This window comes from Monopterus albus, unplaced genomic scaffold, assembly GCF_001952655.1.
Source record: "Monopterus albus unplaced genomic scaffold, M_albus_1.0 scaffold189.1, whole genome shotgun sequence".
Taxonomy (NCBI): domain Eukaryota; kingdom Metazoa; phylum Chordata; class Actinopteri; order Synbranchiformes; family Synbranchidae; genus Monopterus; species Monopterus albus.
This window is the reverse complement of record NW_018128069.1, coordinates 481,613-502,158: the sequence shown is the minus strand read 5'-3', so window position 1 is coordinate 502,158 and position 20,546 is coordinate 481,613. Positions and strand designations below refer to the sequence as shown.

At 41.4% G+C, this 20,546-nt stretch overlaps 2 protein-coding genes across 7 annotated transcripts in view; one reads left to right on the top strand and one right to left on the bottom strand.

Moving 5' to 3' along the window:
- Positions 1–11,116, bottom strand: part of atp2c1 (ATPase secretory pathway Ca2+ transporting 1) — a 46,561-nt gene extending 35,445 nt beyond the window's left edge. The window contains exon 1 of one of the 2 annotated variants that reach the window (XM_020617450.1): positions 11,009–11,116. In XM_020617450.1, coding sequence (XP_020473106.1) covers positions 11,009–11,032 — 24 coding nt within the window. In that variant the 5' untranslated portion in view covers positions 11,033–11,116. Of the gene's footprint in view, positions 1–8,442; positions 8,627–11,008 lie in introns of those variants that run through there. The other variant, XM_020617451.1, reaches the window with a different exon arrangement.
- The window catches only part of pik3r4 (phosphoinositide-3-kinase, regulatory subunit 4), a 21,067-nt gene continuing 11,592 nt past the window's right edge, over positions 11,072–20,546 (top strand). For 2 of the 5 annotated variants that reach the window (XM_020617448.1, XM_020617445.1), the window contains exons 1-7: positions 13,449–13,728; positions 14,571–15,304; positions 16,487–16,620; positions 18,003–18,213; positions 18,302–18,697; positions 19,743–19,877; positions 19,966–20,187. In XM_020617448.1, coding sequence (XP_020473104.1) covers positions 14,587–15,304; positions 16,487–16,620; positions 18,003–18,213; positions 18,302–18,697; positions 19,743–19,877; positions 19,966–20,187 — 1,816 coding nt within the window. In that variant the 5' untranslated portion in view covers positions 13,449–13,728; positions 14,571–14,586. Of the gene's footprint in view, positions 11,141–13,410; positions 13,729–14,570; positions 15,305–16,486; positions 16,621–17,601; positions 17,770–18,002; positions 18,214–18,301; positions 18,698–19,742; positions 19,878–19,965; positions 20,188–20,546 lie in introns of those variants that run through there. The other 3 variants (XM_020617447.1, XM_020617446.1, XM_020617449.1) reach the window with 3 other exon arrangements.

Below are 20,546 nucleotides of genomic sequence, written 5' to 3'. Positions count from 1 at the left end.
AGGGAAATATTTTACTTTGTATTGCAATACATTTGTCTGACAGCTTTAGTTACTTCACATATTGAGATATTTGCAGACTGAACATATGGAGACTCGCAGAACGCGATACTCCAAAGAACTAGTTTATAGAAGTAGATGAAAAGTAAGTTGGAAACATTTTTGATGTTCAATTATGCAAATTTCATGTAAAACCGAAACAGTGAAAAACTGCTTTTACATGAATGCATATGGAAAAAAAAAACAAACAAACAAAAAAAAAACAACTAAATGATACATTATCAAACACCAACAGCCAAACAAGCTCATTTCTGCATTGAGTATTTTTCCTTGTAATACTTTAAGTACATTTACTGATTGTTTACATATTTCTATTTATTTAAGTAACTTTTAAGACAAAGCAGCATGAAATACTTTTTCACGGCACTGGCTGTACTTAAAGGTGCATTATCTGAGTTTTCCGCATTTGGCTGCCAGAGTGAAGAGGTGGCGTCTTTTGCACAGAGAGAGTGGGACAAAGAAAGAGCACCAACCAGGGTTAACATCGGTTTGGCAGTTTGACATGGAGAGGGTTAAAAGCAGCCAGAGGACTCAGACTGGATTCATATGTGGCATTCTTCCTTCCGGATGAGCATCTAAACATTTTACTTCCCAACTGGCTGCCTTTAGCATCTAAGCATCTAACAATCTTTCAAAATTGTAAATAAAAACAAAATCACTACACATAAACCACTGGACCAACCTTTTGACAGAATACATCACAGAGAAAATGGCATCCACTCACAAGAATAGTTTATCTGCTTTTTATGACACATGGAACCCATTTTTAACACATTTCAACTTGAATCAAATGCCTGGGGCTGAGGCCACGCACATTCCCACCAACCTCTAGAAATGTAACAAGATGATTTTTTAGTAGTACTGTTATCATCATTATTATTGGTTATTTATATTTATTTACTTCCCCTCCTTTTCCCTTTCTTGCATTTCATAAACTGCATAAGTTGGAAATACCCACACTTCACACACTACAACCTCTTTAAACACTCTATATCCTTTTGTAATGTCATGTAACTGTTGTCTTGTCTCCCATGTTCGGTACTGTTTCGTTAATGTGTTATTTTGTTTCATTTAAAAAAAAAAAAAGGATTAGCATGTAAAGCTAACTTGTTTGTTTTGGTAGCACTAGCCACCTAGCATTGTCATGATTTCACCTCTGTGTTGAATTAATATGCTTTTAATTTGGGAGTAACTGGAGCTTTGTGTCACATTAGCAGTAACCGGGGTGTTCTACTGGACAGACATTTACACGTGTTGTGGAAAACTGACATCTGATTTTTTACTTTGTGTGCCACAATAAAATCACACTGATAGCCTATGGACCACACAATGTTTATCAAGTTAAATAAATCAGTCACCGATTTGCATATATATTTGATGCATTAACATGTCTCACTGTATGTCAGCTGTGTGTGTGCTCATCCCAAACAATGAGGTGCCTTTTGATTTCTGCAGAAGCAGCCGAATGTTTCAAGCTGATACTAGATAATGCAGGAGAAGTCTGATTCCCACAGGATGATCAAGCTACAGTAGGGAGAGAGATGCCCCTGCTATTCTCTCTTGCTTCACTGTTTGTGCTTCATCTTTGTGTCAAGCTTAGCTATGGAATGTTCTAATAGGCTCTGAAAGAGAAGCGCAGGAATGTAAGACAAGCCTGACTCATTGTCTGTTGCATTGTCTCTGAGGGAGTACCCACTTGCAAGTGCTATTGAACAAACCAGAAAGGCAACCTTTGTTTTGAACCATTTATTTCAGAAGTTCCATCACACTCCTTAGTCAAATAACACTAGCTTCGGGATAAAGGATTTTGTAGTTTGTCCCAACCAGCTGTCCAAAGTTTACTGTAGATTCAGGAAACAGGACAGTAGCAGCAAAAAGTGGTAAGGAGTGGGTTTGTGGTGTTTTTTTTTGAGTCTCACTAGAGACAGTGGACAGAGTGGCTTTACATTTTTTCTACATAGAATAAGTGAGCAACACTGTTGGTTCTATGAGTACAAAAGTGTGCAAGTAGCACATTACAGGCTGAATTTAAACAATTCCAGGTCATAATATTGTCGGAGAGGCAAATCTTCTCTTTGGTGAGTTCAGGATTTTCACTTTCATCTTTCTCCGACATACAAAAGTCCATGTTAAACTCCATTTAATAAACACAAGCACTGATCTAAACCCGAAGCTGAAGCTAAGACGTCGGTTGTTCTGTATCCCCGTCCCTCCATCACCGGGTCATGAGGTGACACATAAAGCCATAAAGACAAAGCTAGTCTGTGAGACAGACTTTAGATCCCGATTGTAAAGCCGTCCCTCTCTGTCCAAGTTTAAAGGTCATGTGCTGGTTAAGGTAACATTACAAGGGCGATGTTGAGGTGAGTGTTTGAGGAAAAATGAGCGTCCCTGCAGGGGCCCTGGCTCTCGGCCCACACCGGTTCTCAGCCTGTTAACAGAGTTTGACCTGGATCCAACTGGAACTGCTGGGAAATGGTGATGAAGGCAGCAGACTGTAACGAGGCCGGGATGAAGGCAGCTTGACAGGGACCAGTCCACTGACTTCATCTGTTTGTTTCCCATTTGTATGTTTGGGAGCGAGCAGTCAAATGAGTCTGAGGGTACAGGGACAGGCATCAGTAACAACCTGCTCTGTGGTTATTCTCTTCACACAGGTCACATATGCAGGTGGAATACTTAGTCTTAAGTATTTATCTGATTTATTTGTAGCTTTGTCCTATCAGCATGAATTTGGGAACGGCTGGTCAGTCCACTGAAATATCTCGACATGGACTGGCACAAACCTTGATACAGATGATCATGGTGAATCAGACTTTGTTGATCCCCTGACATTCGTTAGTACGTCCACAAAGTTTACATTTGGGGTTTTTAAGTGAAATCTCTCAACAACTGTTGGATGGATTGTGGTTATCATTATCAGTCATTTAAGGTAAATATTGTGTGCTTTATTAAAAACATGTAGATGTGACTTCCCATTTGTTCAGTTGATGCTTATTAAATCTGATACAGTATTTGAACAAAATGTCAGGTTAAGGATGTTGCAGTGACATCTCTTAGATGGTTAATAGAACAGAACAAAAGATAAACATGTTAGGCCTAAGGTTAAAACTGGTTTCTGTTGCATTTCATTTATTCCAGACCTGCTCAGAGATATTTATTTTAACAGGACAGCAGGGTTTTTTCCTTCTCTTTAGCCCAACAAATTCAAACCATTTATTATCAACATGTGTTCCCAGCGGTGGCAGAAGGACTCAGGTCTTTTACTTAAAGCCGCTCTACAGTCTTATGCAAAAGTTTAGGCACCCCTTGATAAATAACAGATTTTGGTGATTTTTTATTTGAACAGATGTTAACACAGTTTCTCTTGGAAATGGAAAAAATGCACAATATTTTCTGCAAACAGTGATGCATAGTTACTTCTTATGCCATAAATTGAACAAAAATAAAAAATAAAAACATTATTATGGCATGGTGCAAAAGTTTGGGCACCCTAAGAGTTCCAGAGTCTCAAAGTCTCTCACAAGGTTTCAGACCTTAATCAGCTCATTAGATCTGATGCACAGCAACAGCTGTCATTGGTAAATGCCAATTTCAAAGCTGTACAAATACCTTGACTCTTCAAACCTTGTGCACACACTTGTGGACACCCAGCAACCATGGGTTCCTCTAAGCAGCTGTGTAAGACCCTGAAAATGAAAGTTATTGATGCCCACAATGCAGGAGAAGGCTACAAGAAGATAGCAAAGCGTTGTCAGCTTGCAGTTTCCACAGTAAGAAATGTAATTAAGAGATGGCAGATCAGGGGAACTGTGGAGGTCAAGATGAGATCTGGAAGACCAAGAAAACTCTCGGACAGAACTGCTCGTATGCTGGTCAGAAAGACAAATCAAAACCCCCATTTGACTGCAAAAAACCTGCAGGAAGATTTAGCAGACTCAGGAGTGGTGGTGCACCGTTCCACTGTGCAGCGATGCTTGCACAGACAAGGCCTTCATGGAAGAGTCAGCAGAAGAAAACCTTATCTGCGTCCCCATCATAAAATCCAACGTCTGAAGTATGCAACAGGACATCTACAGAAGCCCGATGCGTTTTGGAAACAAGTGCTGTGGACTGATGAAGTTAAAATAGAACTCTTTGGACACAATCAGCAAAGGCATGTTTGGAGAAAAAAAGGAGCAGCATTTCATGAAAAGAACACCTTGCCAACTATTAAGCATGGGGGTGGATCTATCATGCTCTGGGGTTGTGTTGCAGCCAGTGGCACAGGAAACATTGCACGGGTGGAGGGAAGAATGGATTCCACTAAATACCAGCAAATTCTGGAAGCAAACATCACACCATCTGTAAAAAAGCTGAAGCTGAAAAGAGGATGGCTTCTACAACAGGACAATGATCCTAAACATACCTCGAAATCCACTATGGAATACCTCAAGAGACGCAGGCTGAAGGTTTTGGAATGGCCATCACAGTCCCCTGATTTAAACATCATTGAAAATTTGTGGGTAGATCTTAAAAGAGCTGTGCATGCAAGACGACCAAAGAATATTATGTTACAAACTGTACAAATTCAGCCCCAGGCCGGAGCTGTTGTCAGCTGACTAAAGAGTAAATTTGACAATTGATCAATTAATTGACTAAGATTCGGATTCTTTTCTTTTTTATTCGATAACTGCTTATTTAGTTCCTAATTTGCTAATTTCACACTTAGCAATTTGGGGAAGGTTATTTTTTGTGTTAACAGAAAAAGAACCATAGAAAGGTAATGTTTTTCTGTCATGTAACCTAACAGCAAATGAGCCAGTGAAGGTATATAAAAACTGAACAAATCCTGTGACGTCACCCGCTGGTTTTCTGAAGAGCAGTTTTGAAGCTCAAGTCTGGCCATCGCTGTGTTGGTAGCACTCCACTCAGCCTGATACAGTATGTCTAATCCAAAAATGGGAAAAGAGGCAGCGAATGAGTGGAGCTCATCCTACCTAATGCCTTTTCAACCTAGAGGATCTAATGAGACTCAGAACAGACAGACACCATAAACCACTCCTTACCGCCCTTTGCCCTCACATCATGTCCCGTTTCCTGAAGCTACAATGTGAACTACAGATGCCTGGTTGGGACAAACTGTACAAATGCAGCCCCAGGCCGAAGCTGTTGTCAGCTGACTAAAGAGTAAATTTGACAATTGATCAATTAATTGACTAAGATTCGGATTCTTTTCTTTTTTATTCGATAACTGCTTATTTAGTTCCTAATTTGCTAATTTCACACTTAGCAATTTGGGGAAGGTTATTTTTTGTGTTAACAGAAAAAGAACCATAGAAAGGTAATGTTTTTCTGTCATGTAACCTAACAGCAAATGAGCCAGTGAAGGTATATAAAAACTGAACAAATCCTGTGACGTCACCCGCTGGTTTTCTGAAGAGCAGTTTTGAAGCTCAAGTCTGGCCATCGCTGTGTTGGTAGCACTCCACTCAGCCTGATACAGTATGTCTAATCCAAAAATGGGAAAAGAGGCAGCGAATGAGTGGAGCTCATCAGACAGCTAGTGGCCAGCCACCTATGGTTATGAGCCTCCAGCATGTCACTCAAAACAGCCATGCCCTTTATTGTGCATACCTTTTAGTCTCTATATAATTTAAATGGGCAAGTTATCTAAACAAAAAAAAAAAAAAAAAACAACTCGCCCCACGTGCAGTTGTCATGGAAGGAGAAATTAGCTATAGAGACCAAAACAATTTTTTGTACCAGGCTATAACATGTTTATTTCTGCTGTAAGGTTTGGCATTTTAACACCGGAGTCGATGGGAACTGGCTAGTGGTTAAGGGTTCAAATCAGGGTTGCGTCAGGAAGGGCATCCGGCGTAAAACATGTGCCAAATGTCAATATGCGAGTCATCAGTGTGACGATTTGCTGTGGCGACCCCTAAAAAACGGGAAAAGCTGAAAGTGACATTCATTCATTCATAGTCGATGGGGACTGACTCCCTTTTGGAGCCCGCCTCTAGTGGCCCTTCGAGGAACCGCTGGTTTTGACACTTGACCACTGGCTCCATTTCCCTGCCTCGGAGGTTGCTGCTTGAAATGAGCTTGAGCACAGTACACATTTGTGTGCAGACATTTTGAATAGGCTTGTTCTCTTTAAGAAACCACTGCAGTAGTGGCTGGGGTGGGGCCCCGCTCTCACCCACCACCTCCCAGCCAGTTAGATTTATATAACCAAGTTAAACTCAAGATGATTGGCTTTTCTGTCAGCCACACACTGGGCTAGCTGCTGGTGTGCATTTCACTTCCCAACTGGCTGCCTTTAAGTTCTGCAGCTACAGGACAGGTAATAAATGCATAAATTTATTAGCAGCTGAGCACTGCTTCACCTGACCATGAGGTCGATCTTCATCATTTGACTAATTTAACAACAATCAGTGGAAAAACTAGACTGTGGCAAAGTAGGTCAATATCCAACACCATGCTGTGACTTTCAGAGCAGAGTCTAGAGATGGAGACTAAAGTCAGTGAATCACTACAAAGACAGAGAAGGTCCATCCACCATGGGGAGATGATTTCTGGAGTGAAGCTACTGCTAAACATGATTCGAGACATTCTTTAAATTGGTACAAAAATCAAACATTTCTCCTCGAGTTTTCTCTTCATCAGGGAAACTTCACAGAAAACTTAAAGGAAGCAGAAGCCATGGGTTAACAACAGCAGCAGTACTAGCAGTATTACTGACAACGACAGTGGAAATACCAGCAGTAGCACAACTACTGCTTGTAGTAGTAGTAGTAACAGCAACATTAGTAATTAGAAAAGGAGCAGTGCTGCATGTCAAGAATCTAATCAGGTGTCTTATCAGAGTGAACGACACTCTGATTTCCATTTAATTAAACAGGGTATTTCAAGGATGTTTTTGCAGTTTGAGTTACTGTGAACTCTGATACGAAAATGTAATGTACTCAGCTCCAAATACTGGTTATGGTCTCCTAGATATGGGCCCTGAAAAATCCTGTCAGCTGAATACTGAATAACACCTGCTCACAAATCTGATTCTCATTGTTTCTGAGAATCAGATTTGTGTCTGAGGCCTCACACAGGTCCAGCAGGACTGCAGGGCAGCAATGAGTGGATGCTAGCAAACCTGTAACACTGTCTGAGGAGGCCACTCATCAGTGTGACCCAAACAGAGACACCTGCTGATGGAATACCTGCTGCATCGCCTCATGTCACCTTTGTCAGGTTGAAAGAGTGGCACTTGAACACACTGCACAGTTGACAGCCAGCAGCTGACGAGCATCTATGGCCTGCGCCTGTGTGAGAAACATGACTACCCCTAACAGCAGGTGGCAGTATCAGTATTCACCATTCAGAAAGGGAAAGAAGAAGAATTAGACTGTGGAAATACAAGCGTTAACAAAGCGTATGTCATTCAACACAATAGCTGTTTATTGCTGCTTCTAATCGAGAATGCGTCTGATAAGAAGTTGCAAATGACTGCCGTTCTCTGCCCTTGGTCTTTTGGTTGTGGAAGAAGAAAGGAGGTTGTGGAGGCGAAAAGCAAGGAGAAACCGCACTAAATGTGTAAAATCATGGATGCTACAGCAACAGGCTGAAGGGGCTTTCCCAAACCATTTTCTTCTCATGCACTGATTTGATAAGCTCAACAGCCAATCAGAGTGGACTCTCTCACCAGCAAGGGCCAATGCTGATTCATCATGCCACAAGAGCTAACCTACTGTTTCCGCCCGGAGAGGAGCCTCAGGGCTACATGAGTAGAAATATACTTGATTCACATCCTGAACACCATGTCAGATCCTGGTTAGGTAACATCAGTCAGGATACGCTGCACATAAATGTCTTTGTGTGTTAGCACATGGCAAATAAAACCTACTGTCAACACAATCAATTGAATTGTGAACTCTGCAGACTTTACACTGTGAGACTTTACACTGTGACCGAGTCATACAAGAAACTGATATCAGCATCTGGATTATTCTCCCAATCATTACTGAGCACACAGTTTACTACACTCCACTATCAGCCGTCTGTTAATGCCTGTGACCTGCACTGTGACATGGGCTGACATTGTCACAGTCATTCATTTACTTATTCAGTTAACTTGTGCTTTATTCGGTGTAAATAAAGTAACAAAAAAAAAACCATCACATGATATCGAACAAAGTGAGTCTTCAAGTGCTTCTTATTAAGACTTTTGGTTTGTCAGAAATCAAAGCAAAGTTCACATTGAACATGTCTAGATTTTCTTTACTTGGGAAACAGTTTTTAAAAAATGTCTTTGGATAGTATGAAAAATGTCTATAACAATTATTTGATTATTAAAATAACAGGTAACTAATTTTCTGTCGATTAACTAACTGCTGCAGCTCTACTCACTTCTTGCATCATGTCCCTGATGTTCAAAGAACGTCTTTGACCAGGTGAAGAAAAAAAAAGAAGTTTTAAACTCAGTTGTTGTTTGAGTACCAATGCTGCGAATGTGGCCCCGCTGGTCTGCTTGCCGCTCTTCGTGGTGTATGCAGAACCACAGAATTTAAATCTCGATTCTTGCCTCAGAAAAAAAATGCCTTTACTCGAGGGAGGCACTAAAAACCAATGACATCATGAAAACACCTTTGACAATGTAAAGTGCTTCAGGCTTGAGCTGAGAAGTCCATGTGACGGAGGTGAAAAGTAATGTACTGTATGAAATCGCAACGTCACAATAGCAGCTGGACGACTGGGCTGTGTCAACAGCTGAACAATGCCAGAAATTTAAGACAACAGTCTCACAGTGTGATTGCGGCTGTGACCCAAACCAACACACACAACTAAACCACAAATGACATAAAACACACTGGTAAAATAACTTGGTAAGTATTAGTCCTACATTTTAAAAACAATAAAGGCAAAAGTTTGTTGGAGTAAAAGACAAAACTCGAGATTAAGAAGCTTGTTCTTGTTTTACTGCATTTCATAGCCACGACAGGGACAAGGGAAGTCAATGACAAGTCTGTTCAAGCAATTTTTCCATAAAACACAGCTCTATGATCACCAGGCAGTCTGGCACCATGCTATGAAATGATTAGTTACTAAACATTCTTCAAATGACAGAAAACTAATCTGCAAGTATTTTCACAAAGGATTAATCATTTCAGTCAGTTTTCAAGCAACAGACAAGTTTTCTCTGTTCACTGCTTTACTTTGTCTCACATGATAATAATCTGAACATACTGTCACTGTATTCCAGTATATTTTCCACTACTTTCTGATGTTTTCTAGACAAAGCAATTAGTTGGTTAATTAAAAAAAAAAATCTAATAACTGAGAATAAAAATAACTCAAGTTAATCTATCACATAGAGCCTTTACATGATTTGCAAAGATGATGGTAACACCAGATTAATCCAAACCAACTCGAGAAAACAAAACAGGGAGAAAAGAACAGTTCAAAACTTTTACTAACATTCTGTGTTTCTCTGGAATCAAACTGAAGACAACTAAAAGACTCCTGACCCACTTCCTACTGTGTGCACTACATTATAGTACCTACACATCAGCAAGTCTAGCCATCAGTCTTGGGGCTTGTACAGGAACTGGTTATTTTGAATTGCAGGGAAGTAAATACCCAAACACAGCCAAACTGAAATTCCCATGCTGATTCAGAGTAAACACTTAAAATATTTAAAGAAATTGATTAAAACTTAACTGGCTCACAGGGGCCCTAGTGTGTGCTACAACTGTAACTAAACAAGTTTAATCCAGAGGAAAACTGTTTCTATCAACAATTCACATCAGTGAAAGTACAGAACAGCAAGTGTTAACAAGGTGGAAGAGCACCTCTAACTGGAGGTGAGTGAATATTCCTGGTGTGTCTGAAGGTGAAGGACAGTTTTATATGTTACCACTGACCAACTGATGCTGCAGACAGTGGTGTTATTCTAAAATCTGAGGCTCGTGTTCTGGCAGTCGACTGCAAAATGTCGGCCTCATCCTTGCTTGGTAGATGCATAAGTGTTTATTTTAGTTTTTAGACCATGTTATATCATCTAGTGATTTAATGGGGTCACACTTATGCTCAGAATTCCTGAATCAAAAACAGAAAGACAAAAAACCAAGACTGAAAGCTGGGTTCTGACAAAGGGAGGTTAAGCACCGACTGTGTAGCCTAAATGATTAGACACTTTTGTACAGGTCACTACTGTTTATTTACTTTTACTTTCATCACGTTTCAAGTTCATGCAATACACACCAACAGTTCATTAACATCTTAAGACGTTAGTTTGCTGTTGGGGGGGGGTAGATTTACTTGTGTTGACTCCAAAATTCAACAAATAACGTAATTTGCCCAAACCTTTGTATCCAACTGTAAATGCAGCTCTATAAATAACGTGTAAATAAATTATTTGTTAGAAATACCCAGACTCCATCTGCAGTCACTAAACTGTTTGATTCGACAGTCTTGATGCTGATTCTACTGAGAAATTATAACCTTTACTATCATGACATCATGTTAACAGGACCTAGTCTGAACCTGACCACCTGCAACACACACACACACACACACACGTTTATGTTCATGCTAGCCTCAGTTAGCCAGCTAGCTACCAGGTTCAGTGAGACAACAAGGACGAGAGGTGGAAGTGACAGAGACAGAACATTTCACTAGTTCACCAACACCAAATCCCGGTATTTACCACGGTGTCCAAAAGCACCAATGTCAGTCACGGACTCGGTTGCTAACGTTAGCTTCCTCTGGTGACAGAGGCTAATAGCGGATAAGAGAGCTCCACTCCCGAGGTAAACTAACCAAACAAGCCCCTGATAGGCTCCCATCGCAGTAGGTTGGCTAACGCCGGAGCTTTCAGTGTTTAAAATGTGGCTGTTTTATAAGCTCTGAGGTGAATTTTTTAGTTATAACAAGTCGCCATTCTAAAGGACAATGCATTATTGGTTAAACTTACCAAATACTCCCGTTTTTTCAGCATCTTCCGTGATTTCCCACCGCGGAGCGTTACTCTCAGACAGAACGGAGTCCACCATGTCAGCTTCAATGAGAGAAAGAGCGGCGCTTCCGGAGACGTTTCACGATAAACGTAGGCTGACAACACATTATTGTGCCTGAAATGTTCGCTCTTCACAAAATCATCTTTAATAATATTAAGCATTCATTTAATTTGTAAGGAACAGAAGGATGCCCCCCCCCCACACACACACATACAATGACACACATAGCTACAAAGAGCAAAAATGACCACAAAGACACACAAAATGCGCCGAAGAGACACATTTTTTTACTTTTTTAACAGCCTCTGGAGATGTGTGACAAACTGTTGAACATCATGGAGAACACCTTACTTCCATGACTTCCACAAGATTTCTACCAGATCGCACCAATTTACAACATGGCCTATAATGTTTATTTTATTAATAATGTGTATATAATATGTAGGCGTATAGGCTGTTAATGTAGTCTCCAGAACCGATTTAAGACTCCTTATTTTCTTTATTTATCGAAGTTTGTATTTATTTATTTAGTAGTCTATATTTTATTTTATTACTTAGGCTACAATCTTCTATGCATTTAACCCTGTTTTGTAAAAAAAAAAATCCTTTTTTAGCTACTCTAACGCCAGAATTCTTCTTCTGCTGTTGATTAATGGCGGTTGGCAAACAGCTTTTGGTGCATTACCGCCACCTTCTAGACTGGAGTGTGGATCACAACGGCCTATTACTACTATATTAAAATAACCTCACTCAGTTCACATTATATTGTTTTGCTCAGTCCTGTACCCTCTAAAAAGTGCTCCGTATCCTATAGCCCCTGAGCTCAGGTTCACCTCGTTCCACCGCTTTGAAACACCAGAATTTCCCTTTGGGGTTAATAAAGTAAATTATTCTATCTATCTATGCGCCTCCCCTCTTTATAAAAATGTTTCATAATTCGACCCTGTTCAACGGCATTTGGGTATATCAACAGACCGTGGAGGGTAAATAAATTTTCAAAAAATTCCAAGGTTTTTAATTTCAATGCCAAACCATCCAACTTCCTGTCACGCCTCGGTTCACTTAACAGAGCGTCCTGACACCGGTGGCTCTCGCGTGCCGGGCTTGTTTCTCGAAATGTGTTCCCCGCCAACATGTTTCCCCCTGTTAAAACTGTGTTTCAAGTAGCGTCCCTCTGTGATTATGGTTAGGGTTCAGGTCAGGGGAAACGCATCTCCACGGGGTAACAGATCTCGACACAACACCAGAAGAATCCCTGTGCTCCAAAGATCCTGTCTGAAAAATTTGATGACTTACTAAGAAAGCGGGAAGAAAATTGGCAACTTCCTGTCAGCAGCCAGAGTTTATGGCTGACATACTGTATTCTAAGACAAATTATTGACTGAATTTGCATTTTCAATCAAACGATTTATAAAAACTAATAAAGTGACCATTACATTATTAGATAATTAATTATTTTCCATAATATTATCATGGCTTACTTGCTTGTTTTATATTAAGAAGTGAAATACAATTTTTAACAGATTTCAAAATAATCCATATAATGCCTTTTAATGTTTCTTATTGCATTTACTAGCCTAATGTGTCCTCTTATAATTTTTTGTTTTTCTAGTTCTCCTCTTTAAAGTTTCCATTCCATTCTCATTTTAATTTAAGTATGCAAGCAATTTAAATGTGTGCAATCACATGATTATTAGAGAAAATAACTGTCAGGTGTATTGATGATGAAGGTAGGCCTGTTTTGTTAGTTGCAGCCTTACAGTCCTTCTTGGATGGAATAATACATTACCTGGAGCTTTTATATCTGTTAATTAGGTATTTGACATATGTCAAATAGGTTTCCTACAAAAAGTGGAAGCAGTATGAATAAAACAACTTTACAACAAAACAGCTCAGTATAAACTAAATCAATTCAGATTTTAAAGTTAGATTTTGTCAGAGTCCCTCAGCAACACCAGGGCACAAGAGTTCACGTTTTCAGTGGTAGCAAATATAAAACAACTTGTTTTAAACAAGTATATATAGAGTCTACAGTCAATCCGATTATGTAAACCCAAAAGGTACACCGTAAGCCTGGGGATTTGCCTACTTTGGTAATCCAATTTATTTGTGCTTCAGACAGATACAATCTTTTTAACAAAAGATGCTATAGTTTTTTTTTAAAGGTCTGTTTGGGAAAACAGAAAATAACGGTTTGGCATCAGAAAATCTGCATTTGTTTATTGTACTATTGTATTGTATCGACTTTTCATAAAATTGAATTGACGGACTATTTTCTAAACCACAGAGAACTTGTCATCCAGGTCATAATAAGCATACAGAGAACTTCACCTTCATTATAGACGATCGGTGTAGTAACAACATTTGACCAACAGGTGTCGTGTTCTCTGCTTTCACTTTGACCCGGACTCATAACAACACCTGGAACTGGCTAATGGGTTAGCTCTAACTAGCTACGTGATTCAGCTTGCTACTTTTGTTTATTATTCGCGGTTACCGTTAGTTTATGGCTGCAGAAGATGATGGTAGCTGGACAGAAGTTGTAGATACAAGATGAAGACGGTTAATCTGCGTTCAGGCTGAAGTTTGTTAACAATCTTTAGCCGTAGGGACGTTGACTGGTCGTTAGCCTGCTAAAGCTATCACAACAACAACAACAACGATCCAGCAACAGCTGGTAACATCACATTCACAATCTGCACGAACATTAATGTTCGAATGTTGTTAACGTAAAATGTTTATCGGGGTGCCAATAACAAGTGGCTTGCATGTTAGATTAACGCTGGCAGTGTTGTTTGTAGCACGGAATCATGTGACCTGCATTAGCTGAGGTGGACGTTTCCCTCACATCTGTTCTAGTCACCGGGTGTGACATCCAGATGTTTGGCAGCAGTAAACACACAGTGTCACAAATTATCAATTCTAAATCTTTATCGTTATTATTTAGTATAATTATTATACGAATTATTATGGTCCTCATTTTTAACAACAAACAAACGACATTAAATTGCAGCAGCCAGCACCATCATAGGCAAAGTAAAATACTTAACATCATGTAAAAGACAGGGAAAGAAAAAAAAACATAGTAACAAGATCAGCATGTCTTTGTGTTCATGTCATGACTGTCCTTTAAAATCAGAGGACAATATGATCTGTGATTCTGGACCAGGCTGGAAGACTTTTCTTTCAGGTTTACATCGTCTATCATATTAAACTCCCTTGTAGCTTTTCAGTTTGTGCCTTTATAGCAATTGTGAACTTTCCCTGTTTTGTTTAGCTGTGTGTTGCTCCTCTGAGAAATCCTCTGGTCCACCTTCAGGTTTTCAGCCAGAAGCTGACTCCATCTTTGACTCTTAATTCCCTCCTCAAAACTACAAATTACCAAGTCTGAACATGGTGCTTTGTCTCCATTGTTCTTGTTTTTAAATACCTGGTTGGCCTACCTCAGACAGATGCAGTTAAATGGTGGCAACTGTTGTTGTGTTTGTTGACTTTTTTAAAAAACTTGTTTTTCTCCAGACTGTGTTGAGGTGTGATGGGGAATCAGCTGGCGGGGATCGCCCCCTCCCAGATCCTCTCTGTGGACAGCTACTTCTCAGACATCCATGACCATGAGTATGATAAGAGTCTGGGCAGCACTCGTTTCTTCAAGGTGGCCCGGGCCAAACACCGGGAGGGCCTGGTGGTGGTCAAAGTCTTTGCCATCCAGGACCCCTCGCTGCCATTGACCAGCTACAAACAGGAGCTGGAGGAGCTGAAGATTCGGCTGCACTCCTGCCAGAACTGTCTGCCCTTCCAGAAAACCTCCCTGATAGAAAAAGCTGCCATCCTGTTTCGTCAGTACGTCCGGGACAACCTGTACGACCGCATCAGCACCAGGCCCTTCCTCAACAACGTGGAGAAGCGCTGGCTGGCCTTCCAGATCCTCAACGCTGTTGACCAGGCACACAAAGCCGGTGTGCGCCACGGAGACATCAAGACAGAGAACGTGATGGTGACCAGCTGGAACTGGGTGCTGCTCACTGACTTTGCCAGCTTCAAACCCACATACCTCCCGGAGGACAACCCCGCTGACTTCAACTACTTCTTCGACACATCCAGGCGGAGGACATGCTACATTGCACCAGAGAGATTTGTGGATGGAAGTATGTTTACCACAGAGAGCGACCAGAATACACCGCTGGTGGACCTTACAAACAACAACCAGAGAAGCAGAGGGGAGCTCAAACAGGCCATGGACATCTTCTCCGCAGGTAGACATGGATAGAACATAAAAATTTGAAGTTGAATTTAATGTTTTCATTTCAATTTAGATCACAGATGATGCATCCCCATGCTTTTACTGCAGCTCGGCACAAGGTCACTTAAAACGGAGAAACCAACTTAAACCTGCTGCAAAAATCTCTCAGCAAGCATCATTAAACTTAAATGAGGTTTGCAGTGAACTATAAATTTAATATCAACTAATCGTCAGATAATTTTGTGATTGTTTGGTGAAAAAGTGTTTCTAAGAGTCAGATGTTTTATTTTGTCCAACCAAGTCAGCAGCAATGTTTTCAGCCTTTAGCTTGAAAAATTAACTTAAAAGACTTTTTTTCTGTTATTCTGTGGATCAGTGAGCGGGTTCCCTGATAGACTAGTGGTTAGGACGCAGTGCTCTCGCCGCTGCAGCCCCGGTTCAAGTCAGGGTTGCGTCAGGAAGGGCATCCGGTGTAAAACGTGCCAAATGTCAACATGCAAATCGTCAGTGTGATGATTTGCAGTGGAGACCCCTAACAGGAAAAAGCCAAAAGTGACAGTGTGGATCAGTGAGTGGCCTAATTGTTGCAGTAGCATTTATGGCAGATTTCTAACAAACTTATTTTAGTAATCAGTCAATTTACCTAAAACTGATTCAGATCTAACAAATTATGAAGTAATCAGTTGTTGCTACCCTCTGCATTAAACTTTTATTTAAAAATTATGGTTGCACAATTGCATCATTTTAGTGTTTGAATGACAAATCATCGCTATATCACTTTGTTTTGTTTTTTTCTTTTGCTAATATTGTTCCTAACTAAATTTGAATCGTTTTTCTTTTTTTTGCATAATGTCTATTTTCTTATGAATGATTATTGTAGCTTCGGGTAAACTCTGCCAGTCTCTCGAATAACTTAAAAATCCAGACGTGTGTCAAATCAGTAATTATCAAATCAAGTAGCTCAGGTATTTATGTGAGGAGGAAGAAGTCCAGGTGTTGCAGCGTCCATCCACTCACTAGCAGGAGGATTCACCGATGGTTGATGTAAAACCTGATGGTATGCTTTGGAAGACCGGTGGCAGTAACTGTATGTAATGGTATTGTTTTTCCATTGCTGTAACATGAAAACCAGTGGCTGACCTCCAGTGTGTAAGTTTCATTTTGAACTCAGACTTCATGTCCTTCTGTTTTTTAGGCTGTGTGATAGCAGAGCTGTTCACTGAGGGCGTCCCGCTCTTTGATCTGTCCCAGCTGCTGGCGTATCGTAAAGGGCACTTCCAGCCGGAGCAGGTCCTTGTGAAGATCGAAGACCGGAGCATCCGGGAGCTGGTAAGGAGAGATGTTAAAGGACAGTCACAGTAAGTCGGTCAGTGGGTAAATCACTGATTCACATCAGAAGGTAAATATTAAAGTCATCATTTGTCTGTCCCTTAACTGCCCATGCTGCTAAGCTGTCATCATGCAGCTGTAAACAATGTGGTGGTTTTACATAGAGGCAGTATTGCTGTCTGAGCACAGGTCTGCAGTATGAGAGACTTCTTACTGCACCCTCCCTCTCTCAGGTTGCCCAGGCGCTGCAGCCCCGGTTCAAGTCAGGGTTGCGTCAGGAAGGGCATCCGGTGTAAAACGTGCCAAATGTCAACATGCAAATCGTCAGTGTGATGATTTGCAGTGGAGACCCCTAACAGGAAAAAGCCAAAAGTGACAGTGTGGATCAGTGAGTGGCCTAATTGTTGCAGTAGCATTTATGGCAGATTTCTAACAAACTTATTTTAGTAATCAGTCAATTTACCTAAAACTGATTCAGATCTAACAAATTATGAAGTAATCAGTTGTTGCTACCCTCTGCATTAAACTTTTATTTAAAAATTATGGTTGCACAATTGCATCATTTTAGTGTTTGAATGACAAATCATCGCTATATCACTTTGTTTTGTTTTTTTCTTTTGCTAATATTGTTCCTAACTAAATTTGAATCGTTTTTCTTTTTTTTGCATAATGTCTATTTTCTTATGAATGATTATTGTAGCTTCGGGTAAACTCTGCCAGTCTCTCGAACAACTTAAAAATCCAGACGTGTGTCAAATCAGTAATTATCAAATCAAGTAGCTCAGGTATTTATGTGAGGAGGAAGAAGTCCAGGTGTTGCAGCGTCCATCCACTCACTAGCAGGAGGATTCACCGATGGTTGATGTAAAACCTGATGGTATGCTTTGGAAGACCGGTGGCAGTAACTGTATGTAATGGTATTGTTTTTCCATTGCTGTAACATGAAAACCAGTGGCTGACCTCCAGTGTGTAAGTTTCATTTTGAACTCAGACTTCATGTCCTTCTGTTTTTTAGGCTGTGTGATAGCAGAGCTGTTCACTGAGGGCGTCCCGCTCTTTGATCTGTCCCAGCTGCTGGCGTATCGTAAAGGGCACTTCCAGCCGGAGCAGGTCCTTGTGAAGATCGAAGACCGGAGCATCCGGGAGCTGGTAAGGAGAGATGTTAAAGGACAGTCACAGTAAGTCGGTCAGTGGGTAAATCACTGATTCACATCAGAAGGTAAATATTAAAGTCATCATTTGTCTGTCCCTTAACTGCCCATGCTGCTAAGCTGTCATCATGCAGCTGTAAACAATGTGGTGGTTTTACATAGAGGCAGTATTGCTGTCTGAGCACAGGTCTGCAGTATGAGAGACTTCTTACTGCACCCTCCCTCTCTCAGGTTGCCCAGATGGTGCAGCGGGAGCCAGAGAAGCGTCTAACGGCGGAGGAGTATTTGAAGCAGCAGAGAGGGAAAGCCTTCCCTGATATCTTCTACACGTTCCTGCAGCCGTACATGGCTCAGTTTGCCAAAGAGATCTTCCAGTCTGCTGATGAACGTGTGCTGGTCATCCGCAAAGACCTTGACAACATCCTGCACAATCTGCGAGGAGGTGAGAGGCAGTATACCTGAGTATACTCCAGTATTGCTGTGGGTGTTTGCAGTAGCCTATTTCTAAAAACAGGCCGTTTCCTCTCCAGGCTCCTCCTCTTCCTCTCCATCCCAGGACAGCAGTGAAGGCGTGCTGAGCTCCCGGGAGGAGCAGGGCCTGATCGTCCTGGTGTCCGTCATCACCTCCTGCCTGCAGACGCTGCATTCCTGTGACTCTAAGCTGGCGGCGCTTGAGCTCATCCTCCACCTGGCTCCGCGGCTTGGTGTCGACATCCTGCTGGACCGCATCACACCATATCTGCTACACTTCTGCAATGACCCCATGCCTCGTGTGCGCGCTCAGGCTGTGCACACTCTGGCCAGAGTGCTAGCGCTGGTGAAGGAGGTGCCGAGGAACGATGTCAATATCTATCCCGAGTACATCCTGCCGGGCATCGCCCATCTCGCCCAGGACGACGCCACCATCGTCAGGCTGGCGTACGCAGGTCAGTGGCTGGAGGGTTCTGAAATCAAATGATTCCTGTAAATGTAGGCAGTGTTCAAACCCACAGAGCTGCGTGAAACTTTACTCCAGATTTCACACTTACTGAATCTGTCACAGTGAATTTAGAGGAAAGGATGCACAACACATTTAGATGAACTGTATTTGATGTGATACTGAAGCGGCTCAAACCAACTGATGACTCGAACAGTGAAGTGTGGACAGCAGAAGTTTTGTTCCACTTGGTGATGGTTCCCAACCTGGGGTTTGAGATCCCACAAAGGGGATTCACAGAATAAGAACTGGAAAAAAAAAAAAATCTATGCATCATTTTTTCTGTTTTTGGATTTTATTTTTGCAAATGACAGATTCTTTGTCTTCACACCTTTAACAAGGATTTGGTTAAATACAAAAACTGGAGGTTGAAGTGGACAAAGCAAACCGTGATAAGAGCTCAGTTAGACCCAACTGTACGTTAAAGTTGGATTCACTGGTTGGTGGAGAAGTAACAAAACATGCCAGCAAAAAGCCAAATGTTTTAATTTGGAAACAATATGACACCATTATACAGTTTGTCCACCAGAGAGTATTAAGAAGTTTATTTAGTGTGTAAAATACTCCAGATATCTTAGTCACAATATTTTAAACAGAAAATTTAAATGATTCTAAACATGTTTGCGCTTGTTTTTGCTGCCTTTGGCTGCACACTGAAGAAGACCTGTCTCACAGGTCTGTGCTTTTCCACCTGAGCTGATACGCGTTAGTTTGTCCTAAACAAGGGAGATTTTCCAGCTTTTTGTGCTTTGGAAGTTGATGTCGGCTGAACTCCACCCCAGCTGTCCCCTTTTTATTTCGTCTCTGGTTGAGCACAGTATCCCTCAGCTCTACTGTATTTGAAGAAATAACCGAATATCCACTTATTTATTGTTAGGAGATTTTTTTAAACTCCAGACATTAACCTCTACATCCAGAGCTTTGTATTGACTGGGCTCTAACCCAGAAACACTTGTTGAGGTCTTCTTCTTTATTCTCTTCTTGGGGATGTGCAGAGAACATAGCCCACCTGGCAGAGAGCGCGCTGCGTTTCTTGGAGCTGGTTCAGGAGAACAACGTGAACACAGAGCAGGACCTGAATGGTGAGGACACAGAGGAAACGCTGCACCCCAACGAAAACTACGACTCAGGTACAGAAACACACACGAGCTGACCTTCATATCACAGCTGTGTAGTTGCTTCCCTGTGTGAGAAATCTGTTGTGTGTTTAATGTCCAGAGCTGCAGGCGCTGCATGAGATGGTACAGCAGAAGGTGGTGACGCTGCTGAGCGACTCGGAGAACATCGTCAAACAGTCGCTGATGGAGAACGGCATCACGCGCCTCTGCGTCTTCTTCGGTCGACAGAAAGCCAACGACGTTCTGCTGTCTCACATGATCACCTTCCTCAATGACAAGAACGACTGGCACCTGCGAGGAGCCTTCTTCGACAGCATCGTGGGTCAGTGGTCAGACGCACCAGGTTTTAGAAAGGTCTCATCTCTCATGTCTGTCTGAAGGCTGAAGATCTCAAAGTTCTGGGTTCATTACTTGCATGGCCTTGCCCCTGCATATTTATCAGATCTTCTATCCAGATATTTTCCTCGGAGATCATTACGGTCGTCCGCCCACCTCACCCTTGTGGTCCCTTCTTCCCGTTATAAAAAATGGGGAGGTCGGGCCTTTGCCGTGTACAGCCCGGTATTGTGGAACGCTCTGCCATTAGGTTTACGCTCTATAACTGAACTAGTTCCGTTTAAATCGGCACTGAAAACATATTTTTTTAAACAAGCTTTTTATGCTTAATCTCTCTAAGGCTCC